Genomic DNA, 19,855 nt, shown 5'->3' on the forward strand with positions numbered 1-19,855 from the left:
AATTACACTTGGATATATCTTAACATACTTCTGGGAACAAATTGATTTCCTAAATGCTTTTGCATCATGTCAGTCACTTCATCTGTATATTCCTACAATGATAATATATCTACCAAAACATTCAGCCATCAAACTAAGAACTAATTTTATGGATGTGGATATATAACATGTTCTTCACTAGCTGTCTAAATTACCTGAGGTCTGATCCTCAGTATCCAGACTCACTGAGTATTTTGCTTTTATATTTTTTGTGTACGATTCAGTTCGTCAGTGTTTCATATTTAGTAGCCAATCTTAGCAGATATTTAATGTTGTTGGGGTTAGAGTTACACCATTCACTAGGAAAGTCTGGGGACTGTTCTGTGTGTAAATGTGTAACCATTCTGGGAAGCAGGATCCCAAGTTTGGTTTGGGATCTTCAGATGCTCAAGGTGGATTGCTAGACACACACAGTAGTCGTAAGTTTCCTGGCACTTCAGTGTTGGTTATGTGTAACAGGCGTTTTTCTTATTTGTCCTTTCTAGGAATTTGTCATGATTGTTGTCTTTGGTTTGGAATTTATTATTCGTATCTGGTCTGCTGGATGCTGCTGTCGATACCGAGGATGGCAAGGAAGATTGCGCTTTGCAAGGAAACCGTTCTGTGTAATAGGTGAGTGTCCCACCTCTAGTTTATTTTAAGATAAAAATAAACACCCTCCCTTTCTGTTTTCGTTCTGAATGAAAACTACTGGAATCAGACTCTGTTTACAGTAACTCTGTGTAAATTCAGAATAGCTGTGTGTCAACTGTCATCTGCCCAGGGCTTCTCCAGATATAAAATCACAAAGTCCCTAAATGCCAGTCAGTCCATTTTTCTTAAGTTCTCCAAAAGACATTTTCCTATGCGTGTCCTACAGCTGGCATGTATATTGGTAGAAGGAAGGGCTGAGAGCTGGTCTCACTGAAAATCACGGGAGCTGTATGCATTTAGTGGACATATTACACATCTTGTATATACATGCATAGGTACCACACACATACGTGCATACACTGTGTTCCTCTTATTTAACTTCTGTGATCAGACACGTGTACCTTGCAATGAGTTTGGAAACCTACCTAGAAAAATCTTCTGACAATGTTCCTACTTCCTGCATTGCTGCTTTATGCATGACAGTCCAGGTATCTATTCAGCCAGTGACTCTGGCATAGGACATAGCATACTTCTACAACTATTCCAAGAGACTGTTCCTCCCCTTTTTGCTCTAGAAATTGTCTGTGAGAATGGTGAATAAGCCTACAACCATGCAAAACCCTATGTTGAAAAAGAATCTGCAGGAAAAAAACAAAGGTAGAAATCAAGGATAGCTGACCAAATTTATCTGATACTTTCTTATTTTTCCAATGGTTTGGAGCAAATTCTGTTTACAGAACATCTGTGGAACTTCAGGATGTCAATGTCTCAACTTCTCTCTCGACTTTCCTCCTCTCTGCAGCTTTTAATTTAATCTACCTGTATCTTAAATTAACTTATAGATCGACAGGGGCAGGAAACACATTCTCCCATGCATCGATACAGCAGCTGGCACATGGAGTCACATGCTTAAAGCCGTTACACACATGGGTCTCAGCGTAAACAGTGAATAACAAGTTGTCATGTAGATGAATGCCTTCCTGGTCAAAAAAAAAAAAAAAAAAGAGTTATTCAGTGTCCCGTGGCATAGCAGACTGATGCACTGGTCAGGGCTAATACATAAAGCAAGCTTTAGCCTTCTGCCTCTTTCCCTGGTAAATCCATACCTTCTCCCACTGAGGAATTCCCACAGTAGAGAAAGGGTTTTTAGCAAGAGATGCATGTATAGGTGGATGGCATCGCACACTGTCTCCTCCTTGGAAAGACTAACCTCATCCACGCTGTTTTATGACACTGTGGGAGAGGGGCAAGTATTGGGATTGGCACTTGTTTTGCTCAGGCAGCAGGGGAGGTGGGCAGGTACCTCACCCCACCCCGCCTGGTGCCAGGTCACACACTTGCTCTGAGATTCACATGTCTAGCCGAAAGTGGAAAGAAAACTCAAAAATCTTCCCAGCCTTTACCAGCCACCTGTCAAGGGAAAGCTAGAAATTCAGACATTCACTCTCCCTGGCATCAACATACACGGCTGCCGTCCTTAACTAGACTTACCTTTATTCCAGGATTCTGTGGTACACCTGAACCTTTGCAGTAGTCAGGTTTTGCCAGCACACAATTGGAAGAAAGCACCAGATTCTTAATTTGGTAATGTTAACCTACTTCAGCCATTTAGAACTTAGTAGAAACATATAAATCTTTAAAGAATTTTAACTTACTAGAAACATTTGACATCTCAGAGTGATTTGCTGCTGTCCCAAATGCTGTTGTCTGGAAACACTAGCAGTTTGTTTGATTCAGCTTTTTGTTTCTCTTTGTTTCTCCTGGCTCCATTCAACTGGCAAGTTTTCTGCCAGTGATTAACTTTAGTCTGAGGTGTTAATTGCCAGCAAAAGTGAATGGAGGGCTTCTTCCTTGTCAAAAGCTCTGCATGTTGTCTTGGGATGACTGATGCAGATTTTCACCCTTGCCTTTAAACAGCACATAGCTACCCTCCTACCTTTTGTGAAATAGTTCAGGCAGGTCTCCTGGCATGGGCCTTGGTGAGTGTTGGGCTTTGTTTTACTTGATTATGGTTTTTCCTCTTTTCTCTGCAGTCCACCTGATTTCTTGTTGCACCTATGTTCATACAGGCAACCTCTAGCCTTAAAAGCATCTTCTCTGTCCCCCTTGCAACTGCATCACTTGCTGGCAGAATTAATTAGTAGCCAACAGTCTTTTGCTTGTGGATGACTTCTTGTGTTGGTTCACTGGATGAAAAGGGAGCTTTGTTCAGCAAAACACTGTACAGCTACTAGCGCAGCTTCTGGAAACTAAACCAGTAGCTTGAATTTCTTGCCACTAATTATTCTGTGTATCTCTTCTTATGCTAATTGTTTTTTTCTGGACTTTAGTGTCCCTGAAGGGAGTTCCTGGTGTTCAGCATCTCTTCAGATTTGGTCTTTTGAGGAAGAACCTTTAGCAAGTCATGCCTAACACCTTGGCTTTGCAGTCATGGCAAACCGTGCCCCAGCAGCAAAGGCCAAACAGGCTGCATTAGCTAGAGCACCATCAGTAGATGAAGACACTCATCACTCATTAGACCACGTATCGAATACTACACTCCATTTGCCCCTTCCAACACCCTACATGAAAGATGTCAATAAACTGGAGTTCATTTAAGGCAACCAAGATGATCAGTGCTGGAGCACTTGCCCCATGAGGAGAGGGTGAAGGACCTGGGCTTGTTCAGCCTGGAGAAAGGATGACTTCAAGGGGAACTCAGTGAACTCAGTGCTAAGGTCTCCTTAGAAGCACATGGCCAGTTTTGGCCTATTGCTTTTCATACATTTGTTTAATTATTTACTTAGTGATCCATTCAGTTATTCTTTCTGTTTATTGTTACAGTGGAATAATAATGGTTTAGAAGACTTAGTCTGTTTACTATTAATTAGAACTGCTATATATCTCCAGTGGATCTGTTCTCTGATTATTTTTGTGATCAAACACAAATCACATAAAGAAATGGCCTAAGAGCTAGAAATAATAAATCTGAGGATTGCCTCAAGGGTCACATTCAGACAGCCTTTATTTTTTCCCATTAATAACGTAATAACCAGAAAAAAAATATTCAGGGCCAAAGCTCTGTGCTTATGTTAGTGTGCCTACAATGTCACTACCCTGACAAATTAGTTCATCAAGCATTGCTGAGTGCTACCAGGTTAGTAATTACATCTATCAAGTTATTTGACAGTTTTGTACCCTTGTTTATTTCTGTAAAAATGGAAATAATAATGTAGCATTAAACCTTGGTTTCTATTTTGTTCCATGTCAGGACTTAGCTGCCATCCCTCACTTTCTCTCATTGTATACGAGCTTGTGTACATAACATAAAGGGCATACCTATGTGCCCTCCCAGGTATTTAATATACTTACAGACGTACTTCTGCAAATCCTAAATTTCCTGGGTCTGTCAGTCTGAAGCCTGGCTGTTAGCCCTGCCGAGGAATGTTGGTGTGTTACACTGTGCAGAAGAGCAGCAATCCAGGCATGGCATCTCCCAGCTGCTGCCTCCAGGGCCAGGGACACTGATGCCCGGGAAGAACCCTGTGTCTACCCATGCCTTAGGAGGAAACGTGCTCCCTGAAGATTCCCCAGACAAAAGAGGACATGTCTTTAAATTGGGAAAAAAGTATTACAACCCCCCTTGTCAAGCCATTCAGAGACACTGAAGTAAATGTAGAGCTCATTGTCCTTTCTCTGGCAGTGGGCTTCCTAGATGTGACCTGACATGTGACCTGACAAAATTAAACTTCTGGGCACAGTCCTGTGTGCATGAGATGTTTTACCCTCACAATGAAATCTCAGTCTATGAGGGTGGCTCCTACATGGTGGCACGTTATAAAAATAATGAGCAATAATAAATAACAAGCTGTGGGTCAGAAGAGTAAGATCCTGCCAATCTCACCTGCATGTCTAAAGTCTGCTGGGCTTTCAGAGGAGCTTCTTTCTCGCCCCTGACTCTGCAGGAGACTTTGGGACTCCTACATGAGGAAGCCCAGCAATGGCAAGTGAAGAGCCCGTGAGCACGCTTCCCTTCAAACACTGGAAGCAGCAAATTTTAGTGTCTAAACTTCATGCGACTTCTAGATTTAAACTTGGGGTTTGAAACTCCTATTTCAGATTTTTTTGCCCTTAAATTCGAGCCCACTTCTAGTAATATAACATTTCTCCAGGGCAAATAGACTTCCTGGTGGTCCAGCCCAGTGAAAGGTTTCATGTATTTCAGTCAGTCCATTAGTAGTTTCCCCACAGCTGCTCCTATTTTACCTCTAGTCAAGTTACAGCATGATGGAAATGTCACAAGTTCAAATTCTGTTGAGGTTGCAGAATGAACAAATTCCTAACAGGAAGCTTAAGTCCATTATCTGTAATCAGGCTCTTGAACTTTGTGGCTGACAAACCTCATTTCAGAGCATTAAATGATAGCAGCGGCTGTTGCATATTACTGGATCTATTTTTCATTAATTAGAGTGGTAATGAACCATCATATGGCACTTTTGCCAAACCTTTATAAACAAATCCATATCTAGTGTGCTACAAGATCGGCTAAACCTTTAATTTTAATTAATTCAATATATTTATGTAATGATAGGTTGTGTGTCTGTCACCTTGGTATTTAGACACATTATATAGTTTAAATACAGACAGATAGTAAATCTGCTTCTCATGATAAACAATATAAACAGCCTCTTTTCAGTATAATTTGAACTCTAAATAACCCAGCGATGGTTTGTAATTAAGTATATACTTGACCAAGGAGACATATCTCACATCACATCTCATTATAAATCCCAGCAAAACCAAGCTCCAGCAGGAGCAGATTCCACGCTGGAGGGATCTCCTGCCAGCCTGACTTGAACTCATCTCAGGAACACGCTGCCCACTTCACTCCAGAAAATACTCTGATAGTAGTAGGAGGAGTATTAAGACTGGAAATTGAAATTTCCTCAAATAATTTCAGCAGTCATAATTATATGCAATGAACAGAGGTGCTCTTTAGGCTAAAACAGTTCCAAGTTGTGTAGGTTTTTAAAACTAATATTTAGAGGCATATCTTCATGTTTTACAATCTTGGCAGTACAGTTTTTAGAAATGCACAGGAAAAATAATGTCTTTTGAATATCATCTATGGGCCTTATTCTCTCACATTTACTTTCTCTGAGTACCTCCCTCGCTGCTGAGTAAGGTACCATTTGCTATGAGTAAAGACATCAGGCTCTGGTCTTTTCTTTCTAGAAGTTCTATGTCTGCTATTCAAAAGAAACCTGCTAGTTTGGTATGATGCAGTTCATGTTGAAATTTCCGGTATGTGCTAAATAATTCAGCAGCCTGTATTTGTTGATTAGCATGTTTTTTTGTGTCATTACCATGTCATTTTAAGTGCCTACCATGACCTGGGCAACCCGAGTGAGGTGCGTCTAGCGACTTCTTTCCGCTGGGCAGCTGTGGGTAGTGTCACATTTCATCTTCCCGAGGCTTGGAGGCTGAGGTTTTGATCCAAGGGCTGATATTTTTGTGCATCCCTGTTCTGTGCATTTGGTGAGACATCTGCTGATGAAGGAAGTCAACAAGGCTCGTGTAAGATTTCTGATTAAATCATTTTTCATTGAATATCAATCGGTATGATTAATTGAAAACAAAGTGATTCATAGAAACAAACCAATTCCCTTTTCCCTAGGATAGGCATTTTATATTCAGTCTGGATCTTTTTCTCTTTATCATCAAAATCAGAAGCATTTTCTCAAACATGCAAAATAGCCAATAATGCAGTTTCTGCCTTCTGGATAAAATATGGTTCAATTCTTGCTCTGGGAGATTTGGAGCAGGAAATTACAATCTTTCATCCCCATTGAAACTATCCAAACATCAACAAATAATTCTTAATTGGTCCAGGGAGAGATGCTGTTTTACCCTGTCACCTGGTGTTAATTGTAGTCATCTGCTACATGAGAAACTTTGATTTTGTTTATCTGAAGAATAATCAGTCATTTGTAAATGGACACTTCCAACAGTACAAATTAGAAGAGATCCACACCAGAATGAATGAAATAGGTTAGAGCACTGGGATGTGAAGAATCAGAGAATGAAGACAGGTTTATGATAGAAAGCATGTTAAAAAGCCAGAGGCCTTTTACTAAAAAGAATTTACTTGTGATATTAGAATTATTTTCTTATAAGGCTGGAAGATATTTGCCTAATCATAAGGTAGTTATGTCCATTCCAAACAAGACTGATAGGATTCAGTACCCGCACTAAAATCTTTAGCAATTCCTAATTCAGTTCACTTTTTTTAGGCAAGTCTCCTGAAGTCAAATGTCACAGTCAAGTGAGTTAGAAATAATGAGGTTCTCTGTCCATACTGAGATTCTGTAAATGATTCATGGAGTCTTTCAAACGACTGATGATATCTCATATTTGAATTTCAGAAAACGTCTTGTAGTGTAATAATAATTGTTGTTATTATTAAATATTATTAAATAATATGTATTATAAAATATTTCATGGTATAAATGTATATTATAGAACTTCCAGTGCTACTTATAAGCCACGAAGTTTCAATGACTTGGAAATATGCAGTAAGAAGGAGGTAAGCAACTGATAGACCTAGAATCAGTCAATATTTTCTGGTTTCAGAGTTGGTATGTTCAATTTTGCTCACACTTTTTAGGGACTGGCTTTAAACTTGTTGCTACTAGAGATACCCAGTATATGAAGATGCTTATAGAAATACCTTTCTTTTCACTACCTGTCTTCATTTGATTTGAGATATTCATATCCTGCCTTACTAGGCTGAATTCCCATCATATCCATAGACAAGACAGTTGCTCAAATTTCCATACATAAAAGTAAATTCTCCAATCCAAAATTAAGTAATTGTTAATGTAAGCACTGGTGTGGAAGTTAGAAGTGGACAGGATTGTGCCAAATGCACTTACCTGCCTACCTCAGCATATGAAAAGCAGTACAACAGGTTTTCAAATTTTATTGTTCCTAGGGAAAAAAAAAATATATATTTTTAATGAAGTGAGTAACATGTCAGAGCCTGGTTGATGTACAAGGACATACTCAACTTTCTTGGCTTCTTTCCAGATGTTGTGCTGCAGGTCAGCTGCTTCGGTGTGTGACATTCCTTGTAACTCCCATCTCGGATCATCGTCAGCTGGTTCCCGTAGCTCCTCTGTGAGAGGAATTGCCACTTCAGTGGCTGTGCAGGTTTTGCTTTTGCAGCAGCAAATTCTGCTCTCCAGGCAAAAATCTGAATCGTTTAGGCACATTTCCATATTGGTCCAAAATAGCATCCCATTAGACTAGGTGTTTGCTATTTTGGACTTCTGCAAGTGCCCTTTATCATTGGCACACGTGCCGCCTCTCACAGGGCTGTGGTATCCCTGGCATGTGGTACCACTTTATTTCAAAAGCCGCTTTCGGCATGACTTCTATTTTACTAACATGCCTATACTTACTCAGGGGTGCTTCGGCAGCATGTTAACATAAATTTCAGCGTTAATACCTCAGTGGGGTACATTGGACAACTGTCAGTCTGACTGTTTGAGCCATGATTGACTACTCTTGCTGGTGTTAGTCAATCAAATCGTCCTTTCTCTCATGGTGTCCCAGCCTCACCCTTGTGAACACAAATGAAGATATTTCAAGAGGTCTTTGGAGTTATCGACTTGGCATATACTGCAGGAATCTTTGTAGACTGGTTTGAAAGCGCTATGCAAACAGGGGAAATGTAGTGAGAAATGATCACCGTAGGTGTTGTATTGTGCACAACCAGCTCCTTCACACTTTTCAGTAATAATAACACATTTAATAATCCTTTTGCACAGATCACTTTGTTCCTTTTACATTCACCGTGCAGCATGCTGCTATCGTATATTGGCTGTATGTCTTTCTGTCTCTTTGGTGCTTCTAGTTTACAATTATTACTCTAACACCTATCCAATTTTGTGATTTCATTGCTGTCTTTGCTGAAAACTAGTTAATTTCTGTTCAGATCGTCTGTGTGTGAGTGAGGTCTCCAGGAAAAGGGCCAGAAGTGCAGTCAGTTAAAAATGGTGGTTGCATTTTTCTTGGCTGTATTGTCATTTAGAAAAATAGGCATTTTCAGTTACTTTAGAGATAGTGTTATTTTCTTCAAATGCAGTTTTCTGGTATCTGCTGAGCTTTAGTTTGTTAGCTGGCAATGCTGACAGTTTAAAACACAAGCTTTGCCCACTGTTGTGTTTAGTATAGTCAAATTGTTTGCCAGGTGTCTTCACCCAGCCTTGCAACTAGCTTATTAGTGATCACGAAGCTTGAAGAAATTCGGTTTCCACAGATGTTTCCATTCTTTTACATCCCTTCGGAGAACTGTGTGTTGCCACTAGCACTGCTAACGTGACAGATGGGCAGAGTAGTCCAGTGGGAATTGCAGGAAATCTCTATTTTTATGATCCTGCCTCGAATGGTTACCCTCCAACTGCTACATTAGAGAAAGACTTGTGTACAAGAAGAGCAAGTACAGTTTTTTAGTTCCTCCTTTTTACAGCTGCTGTGCTAGATACAGCAATTAGGAAGGATTTGACAATGTAACAACATTGTTACATTGTGTAACAGAGTTACAGTATTTATATCTTAAGTTTAATACAGCTAAGTAGAAATATTTGCATATTTCTAGATGGCAAATTGGGCATGTTCTGCACATTTTAATTTCCTCCTTTCCCACCCCTACCGCTTAAGCACTGGGCTCCCATAACCCGTAGTCTCCTCCTAAAGAAAAATTACATTTTTTACCTTTAAACTTGTGCTGATAATTCTCAAAAGAGAGGATTTGACCTTTTCGCTGGTAGATGATATTGCTGTCAATAACAGATGTAAGGAAGGTGTCCACCCGGTCTGTTTTACAGCAACCTATGTAAACTCCGAAATGATGTAAAGGCTTATTTGAGGCTCGCCTAAGCCGTGCCTGATGCAGAAAGAGAAAGCTCCAGCCGCTTGCTTCCAGCCTCATGCCACCCGGTCCTGGTGCCCCAGGGCCTGTGTGCCACCACCTTGGGAGCAGCCAAGGCCAAGGCTCGGCCCCTTCAGCCCTGGGGCTCCCCTTCGCCAGCCCAGCCTGATCCTGAGACCCCCATGCTGGGGGCTGCTTCGTTTCAGATGGAAATGTCACAAGGCAGAGTGGAGAGGTTGTCACACAGAGTGGCATGATCCACTGTATTGAAGATCTCATTTTGGGACTGCCTCCTGTTTGGTTTGTGAGAGGGCTACCAGATAATGCTTTTTTCCCTCTTGGACAGGCACTGAACAGAGCTTCTATTTCTTTCTTCGTATCTCCTACACCTGGAAGTCTCAAGGGTGGCCACGAGGTGCCCCACACTAGTGTTCTTCAAAACATTTAAAGTTTCTTGTTGGCACCGTGGTCCCTCTTAGGCTACCCACACACAAATTGCAAGCAGGGTAACAGCTGAGGGTAAAAAGTGGCTGGAAATCTGTTTCCATGTTGTCTGAGTAAACTCTGTATTTACAGAAACAGAGGAGTCCCAGGAGGCACTCACACTGACTGTGCAAGCATCCAAAATAGTTGTGTAGGTTGGGAATGCAAGTTCTGGCTTTAGGCAGCAGACAGAGGTGTGTGCCTCCAGAGGACGGCTCAGAAAACTGAAGAATTAATCTCTTTCAGTCAGCACTAAGGAACCCATGTTCCTGCCTTCAAAACCTGCATTAGATACCTCAGCTAGATACTGGATGCCTCGTGTTCTCTCCAACCCTGCAAATGTGAGAACAGATCATTAATACTGTCTCTTCCCTCTCCACCTACAAACATGCTTTTTCTCTCCCTCAGATGCATGCTCTTCTCTCCCCTGCTCTTTTCATCACCTTTACTTCTCAGTTTTTGCCTGTCCACTTTCACCCCCACACCCAGGATTTTTCTGTTCCCACGGGTTTTTTTGGCCTTTCTGCTCACATACCACTGCATCACCTTCACATTATGCACAACCTGGGAATGCACTAGATGGACACTTCAACACCTTGCCCTCCTGGCCCTCCCTGAGATTTTGGAGTACAATTGAAAAGGCTGTGAAAGGGCAGCTCCTGCCTACGACAACCCATCATGGAGGCAGAACTGCTTCCCCTGCTGGGATGGATCATGTAGGAGCCCCATTCAGTGTCTTTCTACATACTGGCTAGTGCCAGATACCTCTAAAAAAGGTGTTAATACCTGCAGCCCAAACAGCCAAACACACAATATTTTTGTTTGAACATTGGGTAACCAGTGATTGAACCATATGGCAATTTGGATCCTCTGAAAAATCTAATTCCAGTAATTCAGGGAGAAACATCCATTTTTTTCTTTAATTTTCCCAGGTTATACTTTTACATCCTGTGGCAATGAATTTTACAAGTTAATTGCATGTTGCACTTCTTTTTATCAGATTTGAATTGTCTTTTGATCTCACTTTTGTAAGGAAGGGTAAATAGGAGGCATCCAACAGACCTTCTTATCTTCTGCTACTTTGCATACCTCTATCTGCCATCTCACATCTGTCTTCTGACTAACCACTCCTAAATTATTCAGCCTTTTCTCCATACACAAGTCTTGCCATGCCTGTAGTTATTTTGGTTTTTTTCTTGCTGATAACTTTGTGGTTTTCTTACAGTCTAACCTGATGAGCCTCTTTATTTATCAGATGTGTGTGTGTCTGCTTATCCATCCTGCTGCCTTTCACTCCAGAAGTCTTCAGGTTTTTTTCTCTCCACAACAAAAGCCTTTTTCACTATGGTCTACTATCATCCCAAAAAAGCCTCAGACATAGTAAAGTGACTAGCAAACCCTGTTTTCCTAGGGCTTCTAAGTTTCTGGGCAGAATAAGTGAAGATTTATGGGAAGGATTTGCATGTGTTACTGATGGTTTGTTTCTCTGGTTAGACAGAAATTGGGTTGGTGACCACTGGGTCAGAGATATGGTTTTAAATGTGTTTCTGTCAGACAAAGGCAAATAAAACTCCTGGAAAAATAGTGCTTTATTCCTTCTGGCAGGTGCTTATTAATATTGTTAAAGATCAATTATTGAAAAAGGCTAATAAAATATACATCCATTATAGGCTTGCAATTGAACTTAATTTTAGCTTGCAGGAGGCCCTTAGATTTTTGAGATTTATTGAGCCAGCTGTTAATAATATAAAGATACTTGTTGAGGACTTATTCGGTCCATAGACAGAGTATGTTCTCAGCAGGGCCATGAACTTTAATTGCTAGCAGTACAGAGACAGGTGAAATGTTCCCGTTAATGTTGTTGTTCTTATCTGGACTGAATCAAAAATGGTGACCATAACCACAATTTAAAATTCAGTATTTATTGAGCTGTTGTGATTCTCAGCCCACAGCAGAATATTTTGGCTATCTACAACAAAAGGTAAAATTACGTATTTTGATGTATGTGTCATCATGACCTGAAAGTGTGCTACTCTTACACAGGAACGGTGTACATATACTTTTAGTACATTGGCATATTAATGAGTAACATGAGTTGATCCCTTTCTGGGGATGGAATTAGGATCTCATTATAAACCTTGGTTAAAAAAATGAGAAAACAAAAATCTGACCCATCTTCCTCATTCTGGAATTTCATAGGGGAATATTTAGTTTTATTCTAAATATGTCCAGTATTCACCCTTTGAAAATATTATTTGTTTTCAGTTTCAAAACTTGTTTGACCTGCAGATTCCAAATTTCTTGTGTTTGGTTAACTCTGCTAACAAGTGTCTTTGACTAGTTTCCAGTTTTGTTGTATTTTGTTTGAGGGCAACATATGATTGCACTGTATGGTAAAGAGCTTTACTCAAGGTGTAGTGGAGGCATACTAAGGTGCCTGTGAAGAAAGGGATTTACTGGTGCTGCTATTGGTAGATAGAAGAAACATGGCATAGTTCTCCTCCTTGACTTCACAGAATCACAGAATCACAGAATGTTAGGGATTGGAAGGGACCTCGAAAGATCATCTAGTCCAATCCACCTGCCAGGGCAGGAACACCTAGGTGAGGTTACACAGGAAGGCGTCCAGGCGGGTTTTGAATGTCTCCAGAGAAGAAGACTCCACAACCTCCCTGGGCAGCCTGTTCCAGTGCTCTGTCACCCTCACTGAGAAGAAGTGTCTTCTCAAATTTAAGTGGAACCTCTTGTGTTCCAGCAAGAAAGTGTTCCACTTGTGTTCCACTTAGAAAGACTGTGCAACTCCTGTCTGTGATTGAGACAAGAAATCTTAAGCTAATCATTTTTCATTAGGATAGGCTGAAGAAATATGCATTGGACCAGCTTAAAAACAGATCTTTAGCAGAAGCATGTGCGAATTCAGTTTTAGGTGGCAGGTGTGGTTCATGTTCCTCTGGACCACTTTGCTTTGCAGTGTCTGTGTGTGTGTTGGGGGTGGGTGGCAGGGATTTACACACTTATTTGTCCTGTTTCATGTGCCGTGGAGGAGCCAGTTGAGCTGCCACCATGTCACGTTCCATCAGGTATTGCCAACCTCAGTCGGGCAGACGCTCTCGCCGTGGCTCAGGTACATGCTGGCTGGGACCTGCGCCAGGGTGTGGTGACACCTCCAGGTGCCAGGACAAGGTCCCAAACGTCTTGCAGCTGTGCTGGAGCTCAATGCAGTCTATCCTCGCACAGGCGGGCTCACCAGTGACACACCATGGGGTGCAGCCCCACTGGCACAAAACCGCTTTGCAGAGCTGACCCCATCCCCAGCACCAAACGCTGGGAGCTCCCATCAAATCCAGAGTTTCAGCATCAGGACATGGTGCTGTGACTGACTCTCACAGTGTTTGCAGTTCTAAAACCTTTGAATTGGTCTGCTAAAGCATGCTTGCAGTTTAATGTGGAGTTTATTTTCCATGACACTGAAAATACGTTAAATATAACCTATTTTCACAGAATCACAGACTGTTAGGGATTGGAAGGGACCTCAAAAGATCATCTAGTCCAATCCCCCTGCCAGAGCAGGAATACCTAGGTGAGGTTACACAGGAAGGCGTCCAGGCGGGTTTTGAATGTCTCCAGAGAAGGAGACTCCACAACCTCCCTGGGCAGCCTGTTCCAGTGTTCCGTCACCCTCACTGAGAAGAAATTTCTTCTCATATTTAAGTGGAACCTCCTGTGTTCCAGTTTGTATCCATTGCCCCTTGTCCTGTCATTGATTGTCCCCGAGAAGAGCCTGGCTCCATCCTCGTGACATCCACCCTTTATATATTTATAAACATTGATGAGGTCACCCCTCAGTCTCCTCTTCTCCAAGCTAAAGAGACCCAGCTCCCTCAGCCTTTCCTCATAAGGGAGATGCTCCACTCCCTTAATCATCTTTGTTGCCCTGCGCTGGACTCTCTCCAGCAGTTCCCTGTCCTTCTTGAACTGAGGGGCCCAGAACTGGACACAATATTCCAGATGAGGTCTCACCAAGGTAGAGTAGAGGGGAAGGAGAACCTCTCTCGACCTACTAACCACCCCCCTTCTAATCCACCCCAGGATGCCATTGGCCTTCTTGGCCACAAGGGCACAGTGCTGGCTCATGGTCATCCTGCTGTCCACCAGGACCCCCAGGTCCCTTTCCCCTACACTGCTCTCTAATAGGTCATTCTCCAACCTGTACTGGAACCTGGGGTTGTTCCTGCCCAGGTGTAAGACTCTACATTTTCCCTTGTTATATTTCATTAAATGTTTCCCTGCCCAACTCTCCAGCCTGTCCAGATCTCGCTGGATGGCAGCACAGCCCTCTGCTGTGTCAGCCACTCCTCCCAGCTTGGTGTCATCAGCAAACTTGCTGACAGTGCACTCTATTCCCTCATCCAAGTCGTTGATAAATATATTGAATAATACTGGTCCCAGTACTGACCCTTGAGGGACTCCACTAGATACAGGCCTCCAACCAGACTCTGCCCCATTTTATAACATATTGTGTCATGGTTTAGCACCAGCTGGCAACTAAGCACCATGCAGCGGTGCCTTTATAATATAAATACATGTGTATTTTATATTATATATTATTATTTCATTGTTACATATTATATGGCATTTATATATCATGTAAATAATACTATATATTAGTTTATCTGCATGTTTTAAATTTTAATTTATTTTATCTTAAATAATTTTAATTCCTACCATTTTCTTTTTGCCAGAAAAGACAGCCTTACATTTTGGTGAGCTGCTTTTCTAGATTGACCCACTTTGGCTGTGTAAAATTAGCATGTATCCTAGAAAGAAGATGTCTGCGTTTCTAGGAGGTCACTTTCATTTCACATTAAAATATTTTGCTTACTCAGATGATTCCAATACATTGCAAATGAAAACTATAGATGGAGAGAAGTGTTCAAGATGGTTCAGCTCTTTTGATCTCTTCACTGAAGTATTGCTCAGGTGATGAATATGGAAAATCCAAGTTTCTATGCACAGATCAGTTTTAGTGGACTCCTTAGAACTGAAGTCACTGACTAATGTTCCATTGTTAGAAGAAAATAAAATCAATAGAGTAGACATAGTAACCTCTGGTATTCAACATTTCTGTAGGCTTCTTTCTCTTCTATGTGCCACTGCCATACCTCCCTATCTTCCTGGTTTTCAACAGCAATAAAAGTCAATTTTCACACTTATCTGTGTTTATCTCTGTGAATTATCTTGATATGCAAAACTATTTCACTCTCCTACTTCTAGAAATACCAGGTTGTGTTGCATCCTGAAAAAAGATTATAAAAGGAAGCGAAATCACCAACTTGTTTTGCCTGTAATGATGATTAAGATGGTTTCCATCAAGACAGTGATATATATTTGAAAATGCAAAGACCTTTTGGCTGGAGTGACAAGAACATCTGCAAAAATCAAGCAGCACCATCCATCCCAAGAATTTCCTGAAGATATCCTGCCAATTACTTTTACTAGTAGGTGACGATTAATCGTAACCTGTCTGGCATCTGAGCAGAGAGATACAATCCCTGACCAAAAAAAAAGGCTACATTCAGACATAGCTGAAAGCAAATTTTGTCAGGACTTAAGATCCTGAGCACCATTATTTTTAGTATATGCAAAACCCAGATTATCTCTTATTGCTTGGGGTTTTTTGTTCTTGATATTATTTAGGCTTGTTTTCCCTGTAAAATTGAGGCTTTATTGCTGTAAATCTACTCAGCTTTTTGTGGGACGTGTAGAACTCAGCTTCTTGCCTCTCCCAAATTATGCTAGAGATGTTCAGATGATATAATTCAATGGATGATATTAAACTGCTTTTTTATAATCGGAGAATAATACTTGAGCCTATCGTATTTCAGAGGGTGAATTCAGGTGACCTCAAAAGACCGTATGTCTTCAGAGTAGTCTCCAAAAATCCAGTTTGCAGATTTTGACCATCTTTCACATACTGTATTGTACTTTATCAATAAATGGTTCTGCTTCTTCCAGTGGGACAATTTACAAAATATGATAACATCCATAATCTTTCTAAATATTATAATATCAATCATATCTCTATTCAGAGATTTAATTACAGGTTTGATCTAAAAAAAAAATTAAAGAGCGATTAAAGGTTAAGATTCTGAACATTTTAAAGATAAAAATATTGAAAATTCTGGATTTCTGGGCTGAATACTTATGCAAGGTCACTGGAAGTTCAGGCCATATTAGACCAAATTTTGCTGCCATAACTATGTGAAATATCCTACTGATTTCATAGCAAGGGTTTTTTTTTCGGAGAGCAAAGGAAGTTCCACCTTGTAAAAACATCACAATTTGCCTCTTTTCAAATTAACTGTTGCAGCATTCTCTAATCATGGTTTTTATTCTTTGCCCTCTTGAACCGGTAGAGGGAAGTGGTTCATCCCTCGTTTGAAGCTAAAAGCATTTTTGCAGACAGTCATGATGAAACGACCTTTTCCATTCCATGACCTTTCTCAACAAGTGCTCAAGGAATAATGATACAATTATTTCCCTCTCTGAATACCCTTCTATTAGGCTATTCAGAAGCCTTAAAATCTATGAATGTCTTTTTCTTTTTCTTTTCCTTTTTTTTTTTTCATCTAACCCACAAGAGCATAAAATACACCAATGATAAACATATTACTAGGCTGCGCAAAAAAGCTGTTCTTCCTATATAAACGGACCTTTTCTTTAAGGAGTCTGAAAAAAGGCACCCTTATTTTCACACACTAATGTATGGCTTAACTCAGGTGTCAGCCACCCGGCTACACCTTAAACTGCTTTGAACTGGCAATTTATATCAGTTTAGGGTAGAGCCCATTTAATATACTTTTGTTATCATGTTTCTATAGCGTGACGTGCTCAAATACAGGGCCCTGGAATGCGTGTTAACTGTGCTGTAGCATCTGATTAAAATTCAAAGTACATTTCTACATTGACGATACCCTCCGGCCCCAGCCAGCTAGCTATGGAGATTATTGTGGACAAATCGAAGAGAGTTCTGAGTATAGCAATAAACACAATGAAGCTACTGGAAGGACTGATATCTGAAGAGATATTAGAAAAACTAAAATGCTGGTCACTCCCTCTCACCACTCACACCTCCTTGCGACTCAGAATTGAAAGTTGTTAACTATCGAAACATAGTTGTTGTTGTAAATCTGGATTGAAACTTATTTAAACTCCTTAATGAGTGAGAATAATTGCTCACCGTGCTGCAATACGTCTGTATATCCTGTGCCATTGGAATCAGATGGAACCAATATCAAAGCACCCTCGGTGCTCTTAGTCACTTCTGAAGCCCAGTAGCTTTATATTGCCGCAGAATCGGAGTGCTGTTTGCTTCAGGAGCAGCTTTGAAATTCAGGGTAATGAACTGTCCTGAGAACTATTCATAAGAAATGACCACTACGAGCTGTGTCTTTTCTCTGGGTCATAGATAATCACTCTAGCCCAAAATCAGACCTTAGAAGGACAGCCTAAGGGTAGCCTGAATTTGGTTATACTCTTGCCAGTTAATTTCCTTTGCGAGTTAATACAGCTGCAGGCTAGATAAACCACATTCTTGAGATTTTCTGCTTATTCCTGCAGTTTTGGGGGCAGATGTGTCCTACTCTTGTCCTAGCTCGTTGCCTTTCTGTATTGTTCTGTAGCCAGAGCAGACACAGTAATGGACAGGCATTGCAGTCTCCTACGTATTCTTAGTAAGGATGTGTAAACTGGGAGCATTTTCTGTGAATTTATGGTAAACACTGGTTTGATGATATAGTGATAATCATAAAATGATTAAATATTGTTCATTTTCTATTCAGATATTATCAGAGAAAAAATAGCACAAGATTCATTTAACCCGTATTGGCTCAAAATGCCATTTTTATTTAGAAGGAAATGACATTCCAACTCATCAGCATTAAATGCAGGCAACAGGAAAAGCTCTTGCTAACATCTTCTTATACACTAAGATTTTGGAGAATATGAAAGAGAGAAAGATAATGCAGGTTTGTGTATTAGTTTGAGCATACACATGAGCTTTGAGCAGGTGGGAGATTTTCATTCATTACATTTCCTAATAAAATCCTGATATTCTTTCTTGTCCTGGTGGCACATCAAGGCTTTGGGACATTTTGCAATGTCCAAGTAAAGCTGAGAAGATCTGAAATCTCAGACTGGAGTTAACAAGTGAAGACACTGTCTGCAAGGATAAATATATAAGAGATATTTCTAAAGAGTGAATAAAATCAGCATCATAGCTGAAGAGATGCTTAATGTTTTGGAAGATGATACACAAGATATTAGCTTGGAAAAATTCAAAGAAGTAAATGAACATCAGAAACTTCTGTCTTCTAATAAATCATTACAGAGAAGTTTGGATTTATACTGCCCATTACTCATTCTCACATCCCAAACTTTCCTGGTGCTTTACAGCAAGATACAGAGTGAAACTTGGGTCCCTGTTAAATTGATTGAAATTTTGCTATTACTTCTTGGTTTCCCAGTTTTGCCACTAAAAGATAAAGAGGAAAATATTGATAGAAGTTGGCTTTAAGAAGAAGCCTTCTTAAAATACAGAAATGCCATGAAGATTTTAGCTAAATTCAATTGGAATATGAAAGGAAATTTAGAAAAATATTTTGCTCTCTTACTTAAAACAGAACAAATGGCACCTGAGGTATTTTGGATAAAAATTTGGCAGGGAGAGAATCATAAAGTACTTAACTTCTAATTTTTCCAGTATAGGTATGTTTAGATAAGAAAACGAAGCAAGTTTAACATAGTCAGAAGTGACTTTCGACTGTTGCAAACTTTTCTTTGATTTCATTCCAAGAGGGCTTTATTTTGATTTATCTTACACCTGTTCCTGGCACGTTAAACTCTTCTGAAATAATGTGCCTGCCTGCCTTCCTGCCTCCCAGGGAAGCGCAGCCAGAGAGGGCTGCCCTGGGCAATGGACACACTCTTCCCTTCCCTATTCCCAGCCTCAGGACTTGGTGGGGGCAGGTTTTTGGGGGTGGTGTATTGTGAAGAGCTGAAGAAGATGAGAGAGCAAGGTGTGAAAAAGCCACCAGCAGCCTGGGAAGACTCTCTTCCCTCCTCCAACTGTTTCTTAAACATGTGTCAGCGTGTTTTCTGCTCGCCCACTTCTTCACCCTCCCCTCCTTTGCCTGTCCTCATCCCTACCCTCGATCTAGAAGGCTTTACACAGATAGATAACCTCTTTCGAGCAATACTTTAAAAAAGGGAAAAGAGAGCTATGCTGTGTTGGCTTCTCTGTCTCTCGTGGTCAGAAGGGACCAGAGACCTTCAGCAGGACAAAGGGTTCCCAGCAGGGCAGGGCAGGGCAGATGCTGTGTGGAGCTGCCAAAACTGAATTAATTTGAATTTTTTGCACTGGGAGACCTCCAGTAAACTCCATGTTAGAAGTCAGAGCTCCTGGAATGGGAAGGAATAAAGGCAGGGGCAAATCATTGGCATTTGTAAAAAACTGTCCTATTGAGGGTGGTTGAGCATAGCCGAAACCCTCAGTAAGCACTTTAATAATTTCCAGACCAAATGCATAATTCATAATATTTGGGTGACCTTACTCTTTTTTAGGTTCTGAGAACGATTTGCAGGAGTGCATGCTGCTTTTCTCATGATATCTGATTTGCTGGGAGCCAGTCACCACTAATTAAAAATGGCTGTCACGTTGCTGCTCTGCTTGGAGCAGTGTGGAACAAGCCAAGCTAACCTGGCCCTCCTGTTAGTAACCAGGGACAC

At 40.7% G+C, this 19,855-nt stretch overlaps 1 protein-coding gene across 2 annotated transcripts in view; it reads left to right on the plus strand.

The window, feature by feature from the left end:
• Positions 1–19,855, plus strand: part of KCNQ5 (potassium voltage-gated channel subfamily Q member 5) — a 287,542-nt gene that overhangs the window by 216,165 nt on the left and 51,522 nt on the right. For both annotated transcript variants that reach the window (XM_065630523.1, XM_065630522.1), the window contains exon 3: positions 525–651. In XM_065630523.1, the coding sequence (XP_065486595.1) occupies positions 525–651 (127 nt within the window). The remainder of the gene's footprint in view (positions 1–524; positions 652–19,855) is intronic.

This window comes from Caloenas nicobarica, chromosome 3, assembly GCF_036013445.1.
Source record: "Caloenas nicobarica isolate bCalNic1 chromosome 3, bCalNic1.hap1, whole genome shotgun sequence".
Taxonomy (NCBI): Eukaryota; Metazoa; Chordata; class Aves; order Columbiformes; family Columbidae; genus Caloenas; species Caloenas nicobarica.